The sequence below is a fragment of the Cornus florida genome, unplaced genomic scaffold (assembly GCF_030987335.1).
Source record: "Cornus florida cultivar Cherokee Brave unplaced genomic scaffold, ASM3098733v1 CherokeeBrave_3.0.0_Hap2_Chr10, whole genome shotgun sequence".
In the NCBI taxonomy this organism is placed as follows: Eukaryota; Viridiplantae; Streptophyta; class Magnoliopsida; order Cornales; family Cornaceae; genus Cornus; species Cornus florida.
In genome coordinates, this window is record NW_026775580.1 from 59,707,996 (window position 1) to 59,732,398 (window position 24,403).

General features: G+C 39.8%; 1 protein-coding gene across 1 annotated transcript in view; it reads right to left on the bottom strand.

Annotated features, from left to right (window-relative positions):
- Positions 1-24,403, bottom strand: part of LOC132278747 (probable ubiquitin-like-specific protease 2B) — a 57,335-nt gene that overhangs the window by 4,195 nt on the left and 28,737 nt on the right. The window contains exons 9-14 of the mRNA XM_059780616.1: positions 24,214-24,345; positions 10,738-10,938; positions 10,587-10,642; positions 10,406-10,499; positions 6,486-6,576; positions 886-1,005 (exon numbers count right to left, since the gene is read on the bottom strand). Of these exons, the coding sequence (XP_059636599.1) occupies positions 886-1,005; positions 6,486-6,576; positions 10,406-10,499; positions 10,587-10,642; positions 10,738-10,938; positions 24,214-24,345 (694 nt within the window). The remainder of the gene's footprint in view (positions 1-885; positions 1,006-6,485; positions 6,577-10,405; positions 10,500-10,586; positions 10,643-10,737; positions 10,939-24,213; positions 24,346-24,403) is intronic.

The following is a 24,403-nucleotide window of genomic DNA, read 5'->3' on the forward strand; positions in this document are numbered from 1 at the left end:
TTGATAGAAAATGTTTCACCAAGATTATTGCTGAAACAAGATACCTAACCATGTGGTGTAAACTACAAAAATCAAGCATTAGATTCACAAGATTGGAAGCTAATCATGTTGGCAGCAGCAGTGAAATTATGCAAAAGCCTGACATTAGTATTTGTAAGTAACATTCAAATTTAGTGAGCAACAACTTTAAATTAATCATGGCCGGGGATGTTTCAATAACAATTTAAACTGATTATGTTAGTGTTTGGTGCAATAAGATGTTATAGACTTTACATGCAAGAGTCAATTTATTTTATTTTTATCATGAATAACGACCTTACGTATATAAGAAAGAGAACAATAAAAGAATAGAAGGTAAAAACTCTTACTCAAGGCCCTATGCATCTTCTTAACAAAGACTAAAAGTCCAAAAACTCGATAAAAACGATGGTTAGACACGCCAACCAAAAAAGGACTACCCCAAAGACGGACTTCGAATTGAATGTTTGCAACCTCAGGGTAGCATACTCCAAAATCCATGGAGTGACTGATTCCAGTCGTTACAAAATTCAAATAACCCGAGAAACAGTGATGAGCTACTATTCAGTATGCTTTTTATTTTTCTATTTCCTTTCTTTTTCATTTCGCAAAAACAGAAAGAAAGAGAAGAGAACTAAGATTTCCAATTCATAACCACCATCCAGCTAGAGAATCAATCAAGGATTTCTTCGTAACCATCTCACCAAACAAAAACAAGAAAATAAAATACAATAAGCTTGTGAACAAACTCACAATGAAGAAACAGATCAACAAATTAGGCCCTCTCTTGCAAAGATTGATTCCAACGCATTAAAGACGAAAATGAGAAGCTCGTGAGAACAAATAAGAACCATGAAATCCACTTACAAAGTTGGAGAACTTTGTTATTTTGAATGGACTGAAGTTGGCAGGAGCTTCCTCCAAAAAGAGTTCCACATAGTGGAGCAAGAAGAGACCACAATCAAATGAATTTTGCTGCTGCGGTAGCTGCAGAAAACATGACCTACACGTCAGAATAATTCCGTATTCAACCCCTCTGCATCCCCCAAACCCCCCACCAAAATCAACGAAAAAAAAGAGGTAGAGAGAGAGAGAGCAATCATTCCAACAGAAATGTAAAAAACAGATAGGAATCCATGCAGGAACATATATAAACATATACACAAAAAAATATATATACATTATGAAAATAATAGAATAGGTTTTGAGGAATGCAAATCATTACCAAGGTTCATGTACGGTTTGATTAGAGAGCTAGAAAGGGAAGCTGAGTAACTCTTATGGATATTTAATTGTAAATAACTTTTCAAATTTCCATAAATCGTTGTTCAATTTGCAGTAAATTAGCTAATGATGTGTCTCAATTGCAATCACACAAACAAATAAAGCAACAAATAAAATAAAGCAAAAACACGATGGTTTTTACATGAAAAACGTCAGAACGGAAAAAGATCCCACAAGACCTAATTCAACCATGAGCAATCCACTATGAGAAAGGTCTTAAACACTAGATTGAACAAACTCTACCCCAAGAATCCACTAGTTAACTTTGACTCAAACTCACGCCAAATAATTCACGCCAATATCAGCTGCTGCCAATCAATAAACTTGATCACCCGCAAACTTGCTCTCCATGGTTTTCCCAATTCCATGTTCTACAAATTTGTCAAGTTGACACTTTGTTCGATTGTTCTTGATGTGCTCCTTACTTTGAATCTCTCAATCACATATAGAATGGTTTACGGTAAACCCAAGATCAAATACCAAAGCTTTCTCCCTCTGATAACATCTCTCACTAGATTGTAGAGACATCAAAGGTCTTACCTAGATTGACTATAACCCCATATTTATACCCAACATAGGAGTCCTATGCAAAATACGAAGATACATCCTTTAAAAATTCTGTTTTAGAGAAATTTCCGAATATATATATATTGTGGCAATTGATCAAGAATCACTGTCCAGGTTTTGATCGACCAAGCTTTTGATCGAACACCATTGGCACTGCTTCAATCAATTGACACTTCAATAAATGCTTCCTGGACCCTTTTTTGATCGATTGAGACATCTATACAACTTTTCTATATTGTGAAAAATACCTGTTCAAAAAATTTGCATGATTTAATTCAAAATCTTCTGATCAAAATCCTAATTTAGAAAAAATCAAGTTTAAAATAATATTTTGAGCCTTTTCAAAGATCATAATTAGGTCATTAATGGTCTCTAAGTTCTTAGTTTCGATATGTTATTGAGATTGAGAGATTTTCAGCATGTTCTTCACTGTTCTTCAACTCCATCTTCTTTTGTTCATAGACAAACAACTCATGACACTTAACACAAAAATTCAGCACCTGTTAGAATAGTTAATATTGGGGTACATATGTAATTGGTTTAGCCCACAGGCGTCATTTAGTCTCTCTCTCTTTATTCTCGTAAATATATATAATATGTTAGGATGAGAGCAGAGTTAAGTTTTTCAACTGTAATCAATTCCCCAGTTTCGTCTCAACTCTTATTCTTTTTCTTCTTCTATAACTTGATCTACAAACTCTACAAGGTATCATAGCCAAAGGTCTCGAGTTCAAACCTCACTGTCACCCTGATAAAAAAATTGAAACACATGTTGGACCAAAACGAAGGCCACACGTGAGGGGGTGTGTTGAAGGATATAAATATTAAAGTTACACCCTCTCTAACAGCTTAAGCTTTTAGAGTAGATGGTAATTAATAGATCCCAAGTTTTGAGTAGAAATTTGCCCACCCATGATTCAATAACCAATCATGTTTAATAGTTGACTCCAAAGTTCTCCAAGCTATGGAGCAATATGAAAGAGAAAACTAAGCTCTTCAATCTCTTGTACATTCATCACCCGTTTTATTTATCACCCATTAGGTAAAATTTTAGACATTTACGAGCCAGTTAGGCAAACTTTATCGCTTCTCACAAAACTAATCTCTAAAATCTTTCCCAATGCAGCATTTGAAGCATATGAAGCCACTTAAGGTGTGTTCCACAGATGCCTTTCCACATAAAATGGCATTTCTCTCTTTAGTCAAAATATTTTAAAAAGATTGCACCCTAAGTAGTAGCAAGTACAATTCTAAAGAGTTGTATCTGTGCACCAAAACTTCTTGGACACACAACACATGTCAATGATTATAGAAAAATATTTAATCATATGAAAATAATTGGCATACGCTTATCCCTATCAGTCAAAAATAGGATAAGTTCTTGGGCCTCGCGTATGAGCGCTTTTCAATGAAATATCTCTTATCAAAAATAAATAAATAAAAGTACAAGCGAATTACAAAATTCACAACCTTCACTTTTTCTTTGAAAAAGAAACAAATGATATTTTACATACGGCCACCATAAGCCAAGCATGTAATGGACACTTTTTGTCCAACTAGATTCATTTTTACCACTCTTCATCTCAGAGCCAATTCTACAATCTATAGTCACCACCACCGACAAAATTCCTGATACTGTGATTGGCAACCAGGCCAACCACCAAAGGAAAAATTACTACTTGCCACCATCAACAAGATCCTTCCGACTTCTTCAATTAGACGAGGGACCATCCCTTAAAATCAGATCTGAAAAATCTCGGAATGGAAAATAGAGATAATAAGTGACAACTGTGGAGGATGTCAGTCATGCAAGCTAGTGATGGGTTGGTAAATGTAATTAGATTTTCTGAATATATTTGTGATGTTATTTTAAATGAGACCATTGACTTATGATGACAATGATGAAATATCATCGTGATAATGAAGGAGGCAGGTGGTGATGAAAATAGGTAATTGTAGGTCAGCGGATTGCAACAAAAGTGGATGTCTCACTGTGAAGGTAGTTGGTGAAGACAGACTGTATATCTTATTCTGGATGGTATATAGAATTTAAACAACTGGGTGTTGTTGTAAAGTTAAAACTAGGACTTACTATCCTACTGCCTACACATTTGTAGTAGAATAGCTAAAACTTGTGTTGTGCCCAACTTTTTTATACAATTTTCCTTGTCTGACATATTTGTGCCATGTAGTGTGGTGTCTATGTCCATGTTCTAGATAGTTCTCTCCGCTACATCCCTCTTGCACCAGCTAAAAACATCCAATGAACATTCCAATTACCACTTCCACAAGAACTCTCAACTTTCTCAGCTCTCTCACCATCGGCACCTTTCCATTTCAGTACACATTGCATCCCGACCCACCAGGTAATATTTCAACTCCTCCACTGGATGTATCTATAAAACTTCTAAATGCCTTCTATTACCGAGGCAGTAATAGCGAAGACGAAAAATAAATTAGAAATGGAAAAGTACACATGATGGTGGTCAACCTGCCCCCTTTAGACTAACATCACTACAAGCACAACAAGAACCTCTAAACTCCAACAAGCAGGAAGTAGTAATTGCAGCCACATCAAAGACTTCGACATATATTCATCATCACAATAACCATTTTTCATAACCTATTAGTTTCCAAGCAGAACTGCCATGATCATTTAACAGCAAATATCTTGTTAGCTCAAATGAAAGCTATGGATGGAAATTAACCAAAACTACCAAGGAGCTGCTTGATAACTCAATTCAGCTAAATTATGAATAAATTAAGCGCTTTTGTTAATGCAATTTAGATACCACTTAAAAATTAAGTTTTACTTAAAAATTAAGTGAATAAAACTTCATTCGTTGAACATTGAAACTTAAAATTGAAACATATATATATAAAATAAATTACAATTAACACAAAATTTTAACACTTAAAATTCAACGCTTAAAATTTTTAGTACTCAAAGTTTCAGTTTTATCAACGGCACCTAAGTAACCCGCCACACCAAAATTTTCGGTTTTAAAGGAGGCCAAATCTGGGCAGGGTCGTGCAGAAGTTTGAAAATCTGAATTGTATTCCATCACACCCTTCTACAGGGCTCAGAGTCAAACCATTAGTATCCCTTGTTGAACCACTTTAATTAAACGTGTCACCACGAGAAACTAATCACAAAGAAAACCTAACTAAAAAGGATATGTTACCTTGGTTCTTCCTTTCTCTGTCCATTTATTGAGGATCAGAACCAAAATATTAGTATTCAGGTTCATCAGAAGTAATTTGAATGTATCTACCACTCTAGTTTGAATTACCCCAAAACCTGTACTCATGGCACATGGATGTAATACATTCTACTTCATTGAATAATACTTAATAAAATCTGCATCTTCTGTCTGAATCCCATGATTCCCATCTAAAAATGTAATATATTTAATATGCTTATCCTGATGAACCAAGTGCTCAATGGAACCTAAACACCAAGCGAATAACCCACCCACCAGGGCATTATATAGTAATCTTAGAGACTATCCCTCATTTCACTTATATGATAAAATTAACCATCGCTGCAAATAATAATAATTTAAGTTATTGTCTCTAAGCCAACATTCACTCAGGCTCTAGTTCTTACTTTGAGCTCTCTACATCTCATTTGTTCCTTCATAGATTGCCATCGTTCTAAACTTCTTGATGCCCCGGAGGATAGAGGATGCCGAAGCAAAGCTAAGTCGGACTCCTCTTTCTTCTCTGTATAGCCAATCATAGTCTCTTTCACTCTCCCCATTTTTTTTTTTTTGATGAGTAAGAATTGTATAAAAAGCGCTCAAAAGGGGAGCGCATCCCAAAGGAACAACAAAAGGCAAAAAAACCTCTAAGCCTTCAAAGAGGCCAAAAAAACGACAATGTCCTCAATGGATCTATAATCTCTTCCCGAAACCCAACAAAAAAGAGTGGAAACAATGGAGAACTTAAGAAAAGAAATAGGCAACTCCTTTCCATCAAAGTATCTCCTATTCCTCTCGAGCCAAATGCACCACCAAATACAAAGAGGCATAGCCCTCCAAGCATCCTGGATGTGAGCCCCCACAGGTCAACCTTTCCAAGCCTCAATCAGCCCTCTAGAAGATCCAGGCATGACCCAGAGAAAACCAAACAGACCAAGCATCAAATCCCAACATTCCTTGGCCAAAGGACAATGCAAAAGAAGATGATCTTTTATATAAGAAAAGAATTAGGTAACTCCCCATTGATTTCTCTTTTTATATAGGCAATTCTCTGCATCTTCTTCTGAATAAAGGCCTTGGTAAGTTGGTCATTGAATTATTCAGAGCAAGCAGTGCAGTGGGTGGATTATGATTTTCAAACCAGGGAACAGCTTAGCAGAGAGCACAAAATGAATTTGGTAAAGAATGGAAATTGGGTTTCATCTCATACACACCTCATTGCCATCCCTAAACGGATATGATCAAATGCTATGTGAAAATCAAACAAGAGATCAGAAGAATTATAAAGAGAGGATGTAAATAACAAATGAAATCAATCCCTGTAACATCATTTTCTCTGTACAATATATTTTTTTTTCTCCAAAATCACTTTAAAATAGATACCAACATGTTAGTTGGGACTAGACACAGTACCTCCAGTGGGACAAATCTCAAATTAGAAAATTTAGGGGAGGAGTCTTCACGTGTTTCCTTTTGCCTTTCTTTCCATTCCTCCCATAGATAACTGTCATAAGTTAAAAATAAGACGTTAACAACCAACAAGACCAACTGTCTCGAAAAGTTATCAAGATAAACATAAAAAATATATAATCGTAGTACGAGCTTTAAACGAAAAAGAAATTCTAGGAAGCAATATATAAGGATAATTAAAAAAAAAAAAGTTGGGGGGGGGGAGGAAACCCCACCACAACACACACACCCAAAAAGAAACTCCAACATAAAGAATAGGCACAAATTAGGGCATATCAGCATATGGTTCTAGTCTCTGCTTATTTTATCTATAATTGCAATCTGTTCCCCACTAAACAAGCACATCACCAAGATGTGCAGAATCTTAAACATGTTTTCTTATATTCATAAGCCTGAGAAAGGAAAAAACTCGAGTATATACAGTAAAATAATATGATAAAGGACCTCCCAGAATAAGAAACACATAATTCATCTACCTTGACTATAATTTTCTGCGGCAATCAATCTTGCACATCCATACAATAATATCAATTACTCACAACGATCCATTTGGTGAGATATAATACTTCTTTATTATCCAATAGTGACATGCCTATGAGGATGCTACGGTGGATGACAAGAGTAACTGGAAGAGATAAGATTAGTAATGAACGAGTAAGGGGAAAGCTATGCATAGTGCCTATTAATCATTAATGATAAAATTAGTAAAAGTAGACTTACGTGGTATACTCATACAACATAGATCCAAAATGCACCAGTTAAAAGAGGAAGAGTTGTTTTCCTAGAAGGCAAGCGACAAAGAGACTGACCAAAACTTATATGGGAATGATCTTTAAAAATTATATATTTGAGGAGACATGGTGTATAATAGGAAAGAATGGAAAAACAAAATTTATGTGGCCAACCTCATACTCATGGAATAAAGGCAAGGACGATGATGATGATGATTAATTTCCAACATTAAGTAGCAGGCTCATTACTATCATACCCTGTTTTACCTTTAGGTTGGAATTTGTACACCAAAAAACAAAACCTTTAAAATATGATAATAACGAAGTATGAATATTTTATTTTTTCGATAAGTAAGATTTCATTAAAAGGCACTCAAGAGGGGAACGCTCCCAAGAGAATACACAAAAAACCAACAATGGCCAACTATAATTTCAAACTATCTACAAAGTCCACAAAATCCCCCATAGATTTACAATTATGCCCGTTAACCCAAAAGACTAAAGAACTCAGTATGATGTGTTTGAGAGACCAAATAGAAGTTTCCTCTCCATCAAAAGATTTCCTACTTCTCTCACGCCACAAAGCCCACCATAAACACAAGGGAGTGGCCCTCGAAGCATCTCTGGCTCGGTTATCCACTATACACCCTCTCTAAGCCACGTGCATATCCACCGTGGAACCAGGAGACAACCAATGCATGCCGAACAAAGCCAGAAACATAGACAAAATATCCCTTGCCACCAGGAAGTGAAGGAGAGGATGATTCACCAATTCCTCTGCCTTCTTGCACATGCAACACCGGTTCACCACAAACTGACGCCTCCTCAGATTGTCTAAGGTGACAATCCTAGCCAAGAGCAGCTGTCCAAGGAAAAAAAGCCACCGTTAGGGGGGCTTTCAATCTCCAAATGGCCTTCCAGGGAAAGAGGGACACTGGATCCCCAAAAGACTTTGATAGAAAACGAACTCCAAAAGCTCCTCACGAGGAAAGTCCATCTATAATTTCAATCTATCTACAAAGTCCACAAAATCCCCCATAGAATTACAATTATGCCCGTTAACCCAAAAGACTAAAGAACTCAGTATGATGTGTTTGAGAGACCAAATAGAAGTTTCCTCTCCATCAAAGGATTTCCTACTTCTCTCACGCCACAAAGCCCACCATAAACACAAGGGAGTGGCCCTCGAAGCATCTCTGGCTCGGTTATCCACTATACACCCTCTCTAAGCCACGTGCATATCCACCGTGGAACCAGGAGACAACCAATGCATGCCGAACAAAGCCAGGAACATAGACAAAATATCCCTTGCCACCAGGAAGTGAAGGAGAGGACGATTCACCAATTCCTCTGCCTTCTTGCACATGCAACACCGGTTCACCACAAACTGACGCCTCCTCAGATTGTCTAAGGTGACAATCCTAGCCAAGGGCAGCTGTCCAAGGAACAAAAGCCACCGTTAGGGGGGCTTTCAATCTCCAAATGGCCTTCCAGGGAAAGAGGGACACTGGATCCCCAAAAGACTTTGATAGAAAACGAACTCCAAAAGCTCCTCACGAGGAAAGTCCATCTATAATTTCAATCTATCTACAAAGTCCACAAAATCCCCCATAGAATTACAATTATGCCCGTTAACCCAAAAGACTAAAGAACTCAGTATGATGTGTTTGAGAGACCAAATAGAAGTTTCCTCTCCATCAAAGGATTTCCTACTTCTCTCACGCCACAAAGCCCACCATAAACACAAGGGAGTGGCCCTCGAAGCATCTCTGGCTCGGTTATCCACTATACACCCTCTCTAAGCCTCGTGCATATCCACCGTGGAACCAGGAGACAACCAATGCATGCCAAACAAAGCCAGGAACATAGACAAAATATCCCTTGCCACCAGGAAGTGAAGGAGAGGACGATTCACCAATTCCTCTGCCTTCTTGCACATGCAACACCGGTTCACCACAAACTGACGCCTCCTCAGATTGTCTAAGGTGACAATCCTAGCCAAGGGCAGCTGTCCAAGGAACAAAAGCCACCGTTAGGGGGGCTTTCAATCTCCAAATGGCCTTCCAGGGAAAGAGGGACACTGGATCCCCAAAAGACTTTGATAGAAAACGAACTCCAAAAGCTCCTCACGAGGAACCTGCCCAAACCATTTCATCCATCCCTTCCCCCTCCACCACCTGACTGTATAACAAAGCTAAGAACGCAGCAACCTCCTCAAGTTTCCAATCATGGAACTCTCTACAAAACTATATGTCCCAAGTCATCCTTCCACTATCAAGCCAATAACAGTCTGCAACCAAGGCATTTGATTTAAGGTTGGCATGTTCATACTGCATAATTGAGAATTTGTTTTTTTCTTCAAAAAATATTTATATATATTTTAATATTATGATTCACTATTTGTGTCAAAAGTAATGCAAGTAAATATGTGATCCTGATGTAGGTATGCCGTAGTAAAAGGACTTCGGTGATTTTGTCACCAAATGCATATCACGTCAGTTAAATGCCTTTTCTTTTCTGAATCCTTCTAACGAAGTCATTCCTGTAACGCCTTTTATAGTGAAACGACTTTTCACAATTGGAAACTCCTCCAAATGTTACCTTTGTGCCTGGCTAGATAAGAACCAAATCAGACGCATTTAGAAACCAATTTAATTGCCACAAAGTTCGTCTGCATGGTAACGGCACCAGCCTGGAGCTAAAATTACAACAAATGGTTGTACTGGATGGGTTTCGTCCATTCAAAAACTGACTGTTGGTTAAAGTTTATAATGACTGTCCTGTTGTATGTTCAATTCATTTCACGGTTTGGTATCTGAAAATTAGTTTTTTTTTTTTTTTTTTTTGATAAGTAGTATCTCAAAATTAGTTAACTGATGAAAACAAAAGCACCTAATCAAAGTGATGTAAAAATTCCAACAAAACATGTGCAAATGCCTTGCAAGTTCTTCTTCACAGTTCATCTTCCCAAACACACAAACACAAAAGAAAAAAGTGAGAAACAAAATTGATAAAGGCATAGGAAACAATGATTACAAAATAAAGGGTACCTTTGAACCGGATCTTTGAAGTCAAAAGAAATAGTTGTACCATCAAACAAAAACATGTCATGACTCAGAAGAATTAGGGTACCTTTGAACCAGATCTTTGAGGCCAGTATGACTTCCTTTGATGGAATCCATGTGCAATATGCAAGGCACTTTAAGAGATTTCTCCACATCTTCATCTGAAATATGACCAAAAAAAAGCAATTAAAAAAAGATTAACACACTTGATTCATGAGGAAACATCTTGAAATCCAACAAATACGCACCTTTCAACTCAGCCACTTCACCAGGATGGCATACTACTATTAAACTCCAGTGGTAACTGGCAAAACAATACATGCACATTTCATGTCAGTGCTCAAATATTTTGCATATAGTTTTTTTAACAAGTAAAAGTTTCTTTGGCTTAGTTCTTACTTAAAGTTAACCGGAATAAATATATAATCCTTTTCAAATAAATTCACTTTTCTCGTCCATTTACGAACACGCTGAAAAGCAGCCCTGCTTTCAAAAGCACTAGATGGATCTTTGTCAAGGTCAATCAGCTTCCGAAAGAAGAAGCTGTTAAAAAAGTGGAATCTCTGCCTCTCCTCAGGTTTGATGTTATTCTTCAAATATCTGCAATAAATTAAATGATAAGTAAAGCATGCCAAAATTCAAGGATATACCAAACCATCAGACTCAAAATTAATCAAACAAAACTACTAGAAAGAAATGATTTAATAGCCTATCAACAGTGTAAAAAGGAAGTGAATCAACCAAACTTATTTATTAATGTAGCATTCCCCCCTCAGGGAAGATAATAAGAACAAATTAACCCTTCTGAAAATCTAACACTAAATGCAGAATTACCATCCATATCTATTAGTAAGTGTCCAATTCCGAAAATAAAATTCAATGAGTCATATCCATGTTACTGCCAACTTGTTTCCAATTTTATTGTATATAGTTTTTTTTTTTATCATTTTTTTAGTATGAGGAGATTACTGCCAAACTAAGCTCTGCATTCTCAATCTATAATTTTTGATATCTGATTCTTAGGTAAAGAAAAAGAAAACAATAAAGAGGAAAATTCAATAGAGAGAAGAACAGAACTAAAAAAATGAAGAAAAATTAAATAATTAAGAGTTCCAATACTAGTATACGTGATGAATCACTATGTAAACTGTTGGAAATCTTATCTATAAGTTGACTCAACGATTATGGCAGATTTATTGGGTCTTCAATATAGGCTACTTTTTAGGGATTTTATTTTTATTCTGATTTGATTTGATTTTATTTGATTTTATTCTCTTTATTTTGATTTGATTTTATTCTCTTTTCCATATTTGTAATTTTCCGCTTGTATATAATGATAGTCAGGCTCTTAAATTGAATACGCCAATTTTACCAAGTTACTTTTTGGTATCAGAGCCTCAAACCTACACCTCCCCCGTCTCTCTCCCTTTCACCGCCTCTTTTAATATCTCTCTCTATCTCGTTACAGCCCCTTCCCTATTTTTTTTTTTTCACAGACCTTTTCTCTTTTTCAGGTTGCTGTTGTGACAGTCCTAGGGGGAGTCAATCTCCACTAGGTTCGACCCCTGTAGGGGTATTCCCTTAGTCTTTTTCATGCACTAAGGGTCAGAAGACGTGTTTGTAATTTTTTAGGGCTGCCGGGATATTCGGCAGCATTTTCGGATTAGACCGCCGTGTCTCCGGCTTCTTGGTTTGATCAAAATCAGATTTATTCCTCCTTTATTTGAAATTATTGGTAATCTGTTGAATTGATCTATTTAATATTATGGCTGAATCAAGTAATGATAAAGAAACTCTCTTTTCGGCGCCACACATCGGCTCAACGAGTTACTAGTGTGCTGTTGAATGGCCGTAATTTTGCATCCTGGACTTGTTCCCTCCACCTCTATGTTGGTGGAAAAGGCAAATCAGGGTGAATTTTGGGTACTAAAAAGAGACCAGATATTAAAGATCCTAAATATGCTCAGTGGGATATGGACAATTGTACCATTTTAGGATGGATGTTTAATTCTATGGATGAACGCATTAATAATATATTCATGTTTTATGACTCTGTTAATGACTTGTGGACTGCTTTGAATCAAATGTATGCTCATTCTAGGAATGATGCTTGTATTTTTGAATTATATCAAGATATTGCTAAGGCCTCGCAGAAAGGCCTGAATTTGTCAGTAACTGATTATTTTGGGTATTTGAGATCTCGTTGGGAGGAACTAGCTCAATATGAGCCTCTCAGTGAATTTCCTTCTGAGGCAGCCTCTCTTCTTGTCAAACATCTTGATCGTCAGCATACCTATCAGTTTTTGATGGGATTACGCCCAGAATTTGAACCACTAAAGTCTCGGATCTTGAATGCATCACCAATGCCATCCCTGTTGGAAGCCTTTGCTACTGTTGATGGTGAAGCACGCCGGCACCGTTTAATTCAGCCCTCAATTGTTCCTGTACCAGTGTCTGAGCCTGCTGGGGATAGTATGGCTTTTGCAACCAACTTTGGATCACGAGCTTCTGGAGGTCAGATTATTTGCCACCATTGTGGAGAGGTTGGACATGTTAAGGCTCGTTGCTTCAAACTTCATCCTGAACTAAAGCAAAAATTTTCTAAGAACCGTTTATTTGGAACTCGTTCTTCTCGTACTGTGGCTGTTGCAGAAACTCCTGTTACTCCTAGTGGATCTACTGTATTTCCTGGACTGAGCCAGCTTCAGTCTCAGATTGGGCATATCCAGGACCAGCTTGGCTCCCTTGCTTCTAGACTTAGTGCTCCTTCAATTGGTCCCACTGCAACTATTGCTATAGGTACTCCTACTGCATTTCATGTTAAGGCCAAGCAGCTCACTTGGGTTCTGGATTCTGGGGCCAATGATCACATGACTGGTGAGTTATCAGTTTTTTCTTCTAATGTCATACCTGTTACCCAATCTGTGTATCTTGCGGATGGCTCTACATCTTACATTCACAGCAAGGGTGATGTTTGTCTGTATCCTGATATTACTCTTTCATCTGTCCTTCATGTACCTAAATTTGCCTTTAACCTTTTATCTGTTAGCCGGCTTGCAAAAAACCTCCAATGTGCAGTTATATTCTGACCAGATCACTGTTTGTTGCAGGACCTTTGTTCGAAGAGGATTTTTGGCAGGGGCTATGAGCGTGATGGGCTTTACTACTTTGGGGAACCACTAGGAACGAGTCTTCAAGCTTCTGTCCTACCTACTTCTAGTGTTTATGATGTTTCTTCTCGCACTTTTAGTCCGTGGCATGCACGTTTGGGGCATGTAAACTTTCAATATCTATGTCTATTGTTTCCTTTGTTAAATAAAGCATGTAAGGACCATAAGTTTCAATGCGAACTTTGTGAGCTTTCTAAACATACTAGAACTAGCTATATTTCTCATATGAGTCGTGCTCCTAGTATGTTTGATCTTATTCATTCTAATGTCTGGGGCCCTTCCCCAGTTACTGCTTTCTCGGACATCAATATTATGCGACATTTATTAATAATTATTCTCATTGTACTTGGGTTTATTTATTGAAAAAGAAATCTGATGTGTTTCTTTTATTTACCCAGTTTCTTCAAATGATCAAAACCCAGTATAACACTGTTGTCCGTAATATTCGTTCTGATAATGGACGAGAATATGTTTCGAATGAGTTCCGGTCTGAACTTAATAAAAAGGGAATTTTACATCAACTCACTTGCCCCTATACTCCGAAGCAAAATGGCGTGGCTGAAAGCAAAAACCGTCATCTTATGTCTGTGGTCCAATGTCTTCTGAGTGGTATGCATGTGCCTAAATTCTATTGGCACGTGGCTGTTCTTACAGCTGCTTTTCTGATTAATCGTACTCCCAATCAAGTTTTGGGTGGTAAGGCACCACTTCAGATTCTCCAGCCTGATTATACATTGTTTCACCTTCTGCCTCGTGTTTTTGGCTGTACTTGTTTTGTTCATAACTATAGTCCTTCTCGTCATAAACTTGATGATAAATCTATTAGGTGTATTTTCTTGGGGTATTCTGCTATGTCAAAGGGCTATCGTTGTTATGATCCTGTGACCAAACATATGTATCATTCCCTTGATGTGACATTTCATAAAACTGTTCCTTTTTATAGTACTAATTCTGTGGTACAGGATTCTCTCTCTTGTGATCTGGAGAAGGAGATTTCTCCTATTGCCCGTCCTGTTCCTCTCTTTGAAAATCACACTGTCCTGGAATCTCCTTCTCCATCCATGCAGGGTTCCCCTCCACCTTTGCAAGTCTACTCTCGTCGCCATCGCACTCAACCTCCCCTGCCAAAATCATCTTCAGAACCAGGTCCAGGTAACTCTCCTTCTCCTATTGCTCCTACAATTCCTGAGCGTACCTCCCGTTATCCTACCCGTGATCGTCATCCTCCTAATTGGTATGGTTTTTCTAGTAGCACTAACCACCCTATTTCCCAGTATGTCTCCTATGATGGTCTTTCAGGTGCATATAAATCCTTCTTGGGCAAGATTGGGACCGTTTCTATTCCTCGATCTGTGTCAGAGGCCCTCTAGGATCCCAATTGGGTGTCTGCCATGACAACAGAAATGGATGTTTTACACCATAATAATACATGGGAACTTGTTGCTTTACCTTCTGAGGAGAAAACGGTTGGCTGCAAATGGGTCTTTAATGTGAAGTACTTAGCCGATGGTTCTATTGATTGGTATAAGGCTCGGTTGGTGGCAAAAGGCTTTACTCAGATTCCGGACAAAAACTTTAGTGCTACCTTTGCTCCTGTGGCTAAGTTGACGTCTGTGCGACTGCTTGTCTCCTTGTCTGCTGCCCATTCTTGGCCTCTGCATCAGTTAGATGTCAAGAATGCATTTCTTAATGGAGACTTACTTGAGACTATATATATGGATCCACCCCCTGGATTTCGGGCTGAGGGGGAGTATGTTGGGAAAGTCTATAGGCTACGGAAGTCTCTTTATGGTCTAAAGCAATCTCCTAGAGCTTGGTTTAGTCGTTTCAGCGATGTTGTTTTATCCATGGGCTTTGTGCGCTGCCACTCAAACCATACTTGTTTTATTCGACGTCGCTCTGATGGTCGTTGCATTATGTTATTGGTATATGTGGATGATATCATTATCACAGGTGATGATGCTTCAGGGATTGCTCAGGCAAAACTTCATCTTCAAAAGTCCTTTGATGTGAAGGACTTAGGTCCTCTTCGATATTTTCTTGGAATTGAGGTTGCTAGATCCTGTCGTGAAATTTCTTTATCTCAAAGGAAATATGTTTTGGATCTTCTTCAAGATACTGGCATGCTTGGGTGTCGACCCGCTTCCACTCCTATGGACCCCAATCTTAAACTCTCTGTTGAGTCAAGGGAATTACTTCCAGATCCATCCGTGTATCAACGTTTAATAGGTCGTCTTATCTACTTGACTAACACAAGGCCCGATTTGACATTTGCTGTTAGTGTGATTAGTCAATTCATGCATGCCCCTCGCTCAGCTCATATGGATGCAGTCTACAATATTTTGAGATAACTTAAGTCGTGCCCTGGTCTTGGTCTGTTCTATGCCTCGGGAAATCAGTCCGGACTCTCATGCTTTACTGATGCAAACTATGCTGGATGTAAGACAGATAGACGTTCTACCTCTGGCTTCTGTACTTTCTATGGTAATCATCTCAAATCATGAAAGAGTAAGAAGCAGGCTGTTGTTTCTAGATCCTCTGCTGAAGCTGAATACCGAGCTATGGCTCAAGGTACTTGTGAGCTCCTTTGGCTTCAATCAATTTTGGGAGAGTTGGGTCTTGCACAGAAAGGTTCTTCAAGGCTGTTTTGTGACAATAAATCAGCCATTATGCTTGCTTCTGATTCTGTTTTACATGAAAGGTCGAAACATATTGAGGTAGACATTCACTTTATTCGAAAGAAAGTTCGATCGGGTATCATTAATCCTATTTTTGTTCCTTCTTTAGAACAAACTGCAGATGTGTTCACAAAGTCTGTTGGGCCTTCTCTTCTCCAGTCTTCCATAGTCAAGCTGGGCTTAATCAACATATTTGCTCCAGCTTGAGGGGGAGTGTTGGAAATCTTATCTATAAGTTGACTCAACGATTATGGCAGATTTATTGGGTCTTCAATATAGGCTAATTTTTAGGGATATATTTTTATTTGGATTTTATTTGATTTTATTTTATTCTCTTTATTTTGATTTTATTTTATTATCTTTTCCATATTTGTAATTTTCCGCTTGTATATAATGATAGTCAGGCTCTCAAATTAAGTACGCCAATTTTACCAAATTACTTTTTAAACAACACTTTTGATTAATATCTTTATCAAACTCACTCCAATTGAATGATAGATAATAAATGTATAGCATGCTATATTTTATATTTTGTAAGATTGGATTCACCATAATACATATCTTATTTATCAATGTCAAGTTCTTAACGGATTATCGAATTAAATATTGAGTCCATATCTGAGATATTGGATTGGATTTGGTCCGGATTCGGATCAAAATCTGATCCATTGACAGGCTTCAGGTGAAGACTATCCAACAAAATGCAAAAATGGATAAAGACTTCAACAAAAAATTATCCGTGACTCACACTCAACCCAAAGAACACCACAATGTGCTCCAACTCCCAGCCCCTCAGTGCCCTAATCACGGTGAGATCCCAAACCACACCACCCACTAAAATCATAAACAACCAGCTATTAGCTCTATAGAGTGTCCAAAATGAGAAGTCACCAGTGTACCAAAGCCCCTACAATGGTTGCTTCCTACGGCCGAACAATTAGACTTAGATGTGCCAAACTACTGGCAACTAATGCTGCTTGTGTAAGGGGAATGGTAATTTAGTAAGTCATTTATTGACGCTTGATGAACAATTCAATGGCCAGAGATCTTTGACCCCTCCTCTCTTTTTGAAGTTTGTTGGTTTATTCCTAGTTCTCCTGCTGCGGCACTGAATCAATGGAGATGGTGTAGAGTGTGCAAGGGAGAGCAGTTCAGCGAGTAGCCCGCTTTGACTTTGAAGAATTATTTGGTGGAAAACGAGTGGAGCTCTTCAATGGATGATGACTATTTAGAAAGTGAAGCATTAGATAATAAGCTCCTTAGTATGGAGAGGGTTGAATCTCTCAATGTCAGGTAGGGTGGAGTTGGTCAGATCTGTGGTTCTATCCATGGTTCAGTATTGGACCTCAGTATACTCTCTCCCAGCTGCTGTTATTAACTCATTAGAGAGAAGAATGAGGAACTTTATTTGGGGTCATGATGAGAGAAGTCACAGAATTCATGGGTTAAGTTGGCAGAAGTGACCTGCTCCTAAGGAAGAGGGAGGTTTTGGCCCGAGGAGAAATGGTGATGTTGATAAGGCTGCCAAATGTGTCCTTGCTTGGGACTTTCTCCTTTCCAAGGACAGAATATGGGTAGCTTAGTATTTTTTTTTTTATAAATAAAAGAATATTATTAAAAGACGCTCAAGAGGGGAGCGAATCCCAAGGAAATACAAAAGAGCACAAAGGTCTCAAGCCTTCAAAGAGGCCAAAAAATCAACAATTTCCTCCAACGATCTATAACCTCTCCCTGAAACCCAACAAAAAAGAGTGGAAAAAATCGATAATTTAAGCACCGAAATCGACACCGCCTTTCCTTCAAAGTATCTCCTATTCCTTTCAAGCCAAATACACCACCACACACAAAGCGGCGTAGCTCTCCACGCATCCTGACTGAGAGCCCCCACATGGCAACCTCTCCACATCTCAATCAACTCTCTAGTAGATCCTGGCATAACCCAATAAAACCCAAATAAGCCAAGCATCAAATCCCAACACTCTCTAGCCAAAGAGCAATGAATAAGAAGGTGATCCACAGATTCCTCATCACGAAGACACATATAACAACGATTAACCACCACCTAGCTTCTCCTTCTCAAATTATCCTAGGTTAAGATCCTACCCAGAACCGAAGTCCACACAAAGAAAGCCACTTTGAGAGGAGCCTTAGAACGCCAAACAGACTTCCAAGGAAAACGAACTCCAGGATCAAAAGAGAGGCACTTGAAGAAAGACCTCACCTCAAAACGCCCCTTGGAGTTTGTGACCCAAGACCAACAATCCGAATCCTCCACCACAATCCTCTGGCAATATAACAACTCCAAGAGACGAATTGCCTCATCAATCTCCCAATCCTGAAAGGCACGCCTGAATCGAACATCCCAAACCAGTCTCCCATTATCAAGATGATAACAGTTAACCACCAAGGCGTGCCTATCTAAAGCAATCCTGTAAAGCTGAGGAAAGGCAAGAGCAAGAGGAGCATCACCACACCACACATCCTCCCAAAAACAAATACCCCTCCCATCTCTAAGACGAAACCGAATGTGCTTGGAAAAATCATCCCAACCCTTCCGAATAAATTTCCAAACTCCCACCCCCCGAGGATTTCTAACTTCCAAAGAGCTCCCCTCCTCTCATCTCTCCAAAACGACAAGCCATAACCCTCCTCCAAAGCCAATGTCTCTCCACACCAAACCTCCACAACCATTTTCCAAGAAGGGCCTTATTAAAAGGCACCAATCTACGAAGACCCAGCCCACCATTCCGAATAGGCCTGCATACCTGATCCCATCTCACCAAATGGAACTTAAACTCTTCACCTCTACCCCCCCACAGAAAATTACGCTGCAACCTCTTAATCCTCTCCGCAACTAAAGATGGAATCTGAAAGAGAGAGATAAAATAAGTGGGAAGGCTAGAGAGGGTCCTCTTAATCAGAGTGACCCTGCCGCCCTTGGAAAGATACTGTTTCTTCCAACCTGCCAACCTTCTCTCAAATCTATCCACAACTGGATCCCAAATCCCCACACACCTCGAAGGAGCTCCCAGAGGCAAACCTAAGTAAGAAATGGGAAAAGCACCATTGCGACATCCAAGGATGTCAGCAAAAGTCTCAATCTCAGGAACCTCCCCAACCGACACCAAAACACTCTTGCCCACATTCACCTTAAGGCCGGAGACAACTTGGAAACAAATCAAGACACATCTCAGATATCTAATCTGGGACACATTCGCATCACAAAGAACCAAGTGTCATCAGCAAACATCAAATGAGAGATCTCCAACTGAGAAGCAGCATCCCTGCCCACCCGAAAGCCTCTCACAAGACCCAAATCAGCAGCCCTTCGCATCAATCTACTAAGGGCCTCCATCACAAACAAGAACAAGAAGGGGGAGAGAGGATCCCCCTGTCTTAAGCCCCTTGAGCTAGAGAAAAAACCAGTAGGAGCACCATTAACAAGGATCAAAAAGCGAGCACTGGAAATGCAAAACTGAATCCATCTCCTCCACCTATCACCGAACCCCATCCTCTCCATCAAGTACAGAAGAAAGCTCAAACTCACATGGTCATATGCTTTCTCAATGTCCAACTTACAAAGAACACCCGGGACCCCACTACGAAATCTGGAGTCCACACACTCACTTGCAATAAGGACTGAATCCAAAATCTGATGGCCTCCTAACAAAGCATTTTGAGAGTCCGAAATGATACCATCCAAAACTTTCCTCAATCTAGAAGCGAGCACTTTGGCAATCAACTTGTAGATACAACCCACCAAACTAATAGGGCGAAAATCCCTCACCTCTTTCCTTTTCGGAATGAGAGCAATGAACGTGGCATTCAAGCTTTTCTCAAAAAATCCCCGAGAATGGAAAGCATGGAAAGTGCCCATCACCTCTCCTTTAACCACCTCCAAGCATTCAAGAAGAAACCTCATGGTGAAACCATCTGGACCTCGGGCCTTATCCCCATTGCAGCTCTTCAAAGCAATCAGAACTTCCTCCTCAGAAAAAGGCAACTCCAAACCCAAGCATTCCTCCTCAGAAATAGAGGCAAACTGCAACCCTTTAAGTAAAGGTCTCCACTCAACAGTCTCTAAGAACAACTTCTCAAAGAACTCTGAAAATCCTTTGCAGATTTCCTCCTCCTTACAAAGAGTAACCCCCTCAACCCGAATCCTCCCTATATGATTTCCTCTTCTATGAGCATTGGCCAATCTGTGGAAAAATTTCATGTTTCTATCCCCCTCCTTGAGCCATAAGGCTTGAGATTTTTGCCTCCACGAGATCTCCTCCATGATAGCAATCTCTAAAACTCTGCCTTGCACTCCGCCCTCCTAACCTTCAAAGCTTCCACCAAATCCCCTTGACCCTCCATACGGTCAATAGCCGCAATCTCCGTAAGAACCCGATTTTTTCTCCATTCCAGATTCCCAAAGACCTCTTTATTCCAAGCCTTAAGATTCTCCTTTAAAAGACGCAATTTGCCTGCAAGCAGATGACTAGGGGTGCCCACCACACCATACCCCTCCCACCAAAGACGAACCCGCTCAAGAAAGCCCTCAGCCCGCAACCACATATTCTCAAATCTGAAAGGAGATCGTCTACTGCACAACCCGTCACAATCCAACAACAATGGAACATGGTCAGAGATAGGACGAGGCAACGATGCTTGAACAACTTCCGAGAACCTCTCCTCCCACTCCCCCGACACAAGGACTCTGTCAATCCGGGAAAGGGTAAGAGAGGAACGGCCACTGGACCAAGTAAATGGCCCTCCAACCAAAGGCAAATCAACCAACCCAAATTCAACAATAAACTCTGAGAAAGCCTCCATATCAGACGTCCACCTACCTCCCGTTGACCTCTCAAACGAAGAGCGAACCACATTGAAGTCCCCACCAATACACCAAGGCAAACACCATCGACTTCTAATCTCCCCCAACTCCTCCCAAAGCAAGTGGTGCACACCATCCTCCGAAGGACCATAAACACCCGAAAAGACCCAATTAAAACCATCCTCAACCAAAGCAAGAACATAAGAAATAGAGAAGCGCCCCACCTGAGCCTCCACTTTAGACACCTCTCTGTTATCCCACATGATCAAGATGCCCCCGAGGAACCAATAGCATCCAAAGCAATCCACTCCACAAATCTCCCAACCCAAAGACTCCTCACAATCCTATCAGACATCGAAGAAAGTTTGGTCTATTGAAGACACACCACATGACCCCGACCTTTACGAATAACCGACTTCACCACTTTCCTCCTAACCGGATCATTGAGACCCTGGACATTCCATGAAAGAATTTGTAACTTCATAGGGAAACACTTTAGAAAGCAAACCCTCCCTTCCTTCCACCACTTCTCCCTCCTGATCTGGACCCCATATTTCTCCTTTCATACGTGATAAAATCATTGGGGCTTTGCATCACTGTCTCCCCTCTCTCCTCCTGCAACCCTATCTTACCACCTGCTTTTTCCTGAAAATGAGAATTGAGGACATCATTAAACAAACACAGTGCGTCATCCACTCTACCCTCAAAAGAAACCCCCAACAAAGGACCCACTTCCAATCCCTTCTCCCTCACCCACTCCTCCTCAAGATCATTCACTCTGACAACATTTGAGTCGCTAACCCAATTACCCCCAGGCGGAACAACAACCAAAGGAACAGCCAAATTCACTGGTTGTTCCAAGTCTTCCCATGGAATCATGCCCTAGTCACCAACCAGAGAAGAACCTGCAGCTCCCTCCCAATTATCAAGAACAGAAGAGGAATGCGAGCAAAACTGCGAAACAGGCTCCTCCTCCGTCAAAACTCCTCCTGAATCACCAAGAAAGCCTTTCGACGCCAAATGGTCCCGTATCTCCTTCAACAGAATAGCAGCCGTATCATCATCAAGCTTCACCTTCACATCCTGACCAACACAAACTGTAACTCCCCGCACAAGCCTTCACATAGCCGAGAGAAACCAAGTCTAAACCCAGAATCACCATCCTACCTGTCCACAAGAACGGAGTCCCTCTCACCCTCCGATTCTTTAGAGAACGAAACAGAAGCTGTCCCACCTTTCACCCATTCCAAAGACATCGTCGACTCCCCCAAAAAAGGAGAAGAAGTATAGAGAAACACGGTTTATTAGGAGAAGAACCAGAAGGAACTGAAAACATACCCTATTCAAAACCGGATTGCGAAGATGCCACCCATTTTTGCTTATCCTTTCGTGACCATTTCTTACGAAAAGCGGGAAGGATCACCTTTTTCTTCGGCAATCGACGTCTCAGGACCGGAACCTTCACTTGCCGATCAACGTTCATTCTCGTTTTCACCGAACCAGCAACACAAGGAGCTCTATCATCTCGCAAGGAGGACAAGGGCTCAAACCTGTTAGACACCGGCCCGGATCCACAACTCGGCCCACTTTTTAATCCCGCAGACCCGTCAACATTAACTTCTTTAGAAGATTGGACGCTCGGCCCACCAACCACAGCACAAGGAACTTGCACATCACATTCAGATCCCAAAGAAACAGAAATAGGCCTCTTAGAAACTGAATTAGGCCTTTCAGGCCCAACAAGCGGCCCAACAGACTTAGGCCCACCATTGGCATGTGAATAAGGATTAAACCTCTTCAATCTGGAAGAGCATTGTTTCTGTCAGAGATATTATCAAGTTGAATTGCAGGTACAGGATTGGTAATGGTCTGGAAGTGAAGATGTTTCTCGACCCTTGGTGTGATGGAAGCTTCTTGACTGAGGTTCCAGCATAGCATTTTGAGGAATCTTAGTAGGAATAGGTTGGTGAGCTTAAGTGAGTTCATTGAAGACCTGCAGTGGGTTACTTCTAAATTTGAAGATTGCAACCAAGAGGTGCTACTTTTGTTTCTCAATCACAAGATACATGGAGGATGTGATCAGCTGTTGTGGCAAACTGCTGGACTTACATTCAAGACTAATTGGGAAGCTTGTAGAGTGAAGAGGGAAGAAGTTTTCTGGACTAACTAATGATGGAATGGGGTAGGCCTAGTTGGTCGATTCACACAACTCTGGTATTGCAGGGTGCTGTTATTACAAGTTCATATTTACAGACACAGGTATTTCCATGGCATCAAGATGTGTATTGTGTCTGCAAAGTGAAGAGAATCTGGATCATCGTTTTTGCTGTTGTGATTACTCATAGCAGGTTTGGGCTGGGTTATCAGATATTTGCAAAGGAAATCTGCATAGATGTGCTTCAATCCAAGACTTGGCCCTAGACTTCTTCCAGCAGTTTACAACAAAAAGCTGCAGACATAAATTGTTCAAGCTCCTGTTTACTGCCACTTTGTACTCTCTTTGGGTGGAGAGGAATGAGAGATTCCACAATTCTAGGCATAGAGATCCTATTAACTTAGTGAAAGTTATTTTGTGGGAAGTCTTGGATGTGTTGGGGGTAGGCCTTCAAGACATTTTTTGATTTCCTGTTTCTAGGCTTATCTATTCCAAGGGTTTGTCCTTGGTTTTATTTTCCCTTCTTTTTGGGCTCTGATGTTTTTGCAGTGGGGGTATGCCCTCACTTTATCTACTGTACTATATTGTTTATATTAATAAAATTTCCTTCATTTAAGAGAGAGAAAAAAAAAAAGAAGATACTAAGCTCCTTACTTTTCTGGATCATGAAATAATCTTCAATTCTGTCGTACTTTTTAGTTTTCTGAGTGAAAAGAGTATAGCTTTGTCCACTTATAGTGTAAATGGGCAGAGCCCACTCAAGCATCTCATTTCATGAATTGCTTACAAAGAGAGAAAAAAAATGGCAAAAGTCGTTTTTTCTTTTTCCCTTTTTTTTTTACTCACTCTTTTTTACTCGCAAAGAACTCCAACTCATTTTGCTCCTATGGGGAGGACAACCCTCTACCCTCCCAAAGTGGAGGGTAGAGGAGATACAATGCGATACAATCTTGGTGGTAAAAGTTGTTTTTCGCTTTTGGTCAACAAGAACATGACTTTCCTAACTTTTTTAAAGAAGAATGACACGAGGTACTATAGAAATGGACATACTTGATGTAGAAATCAATAATTGTATCATTTACAAATGTGTCGGGTTGTAGTAGGTCAACATCTCTCTTACTGATGGAAACAGCATCTGCATCGCCCTTAGGATAGATAACCTCTTCAAAAGAATCATCAAAACTGCAACATTTCAAATTAATTCAGCGAACATCATAGAAGAAAAAAGCATGAATTAAAA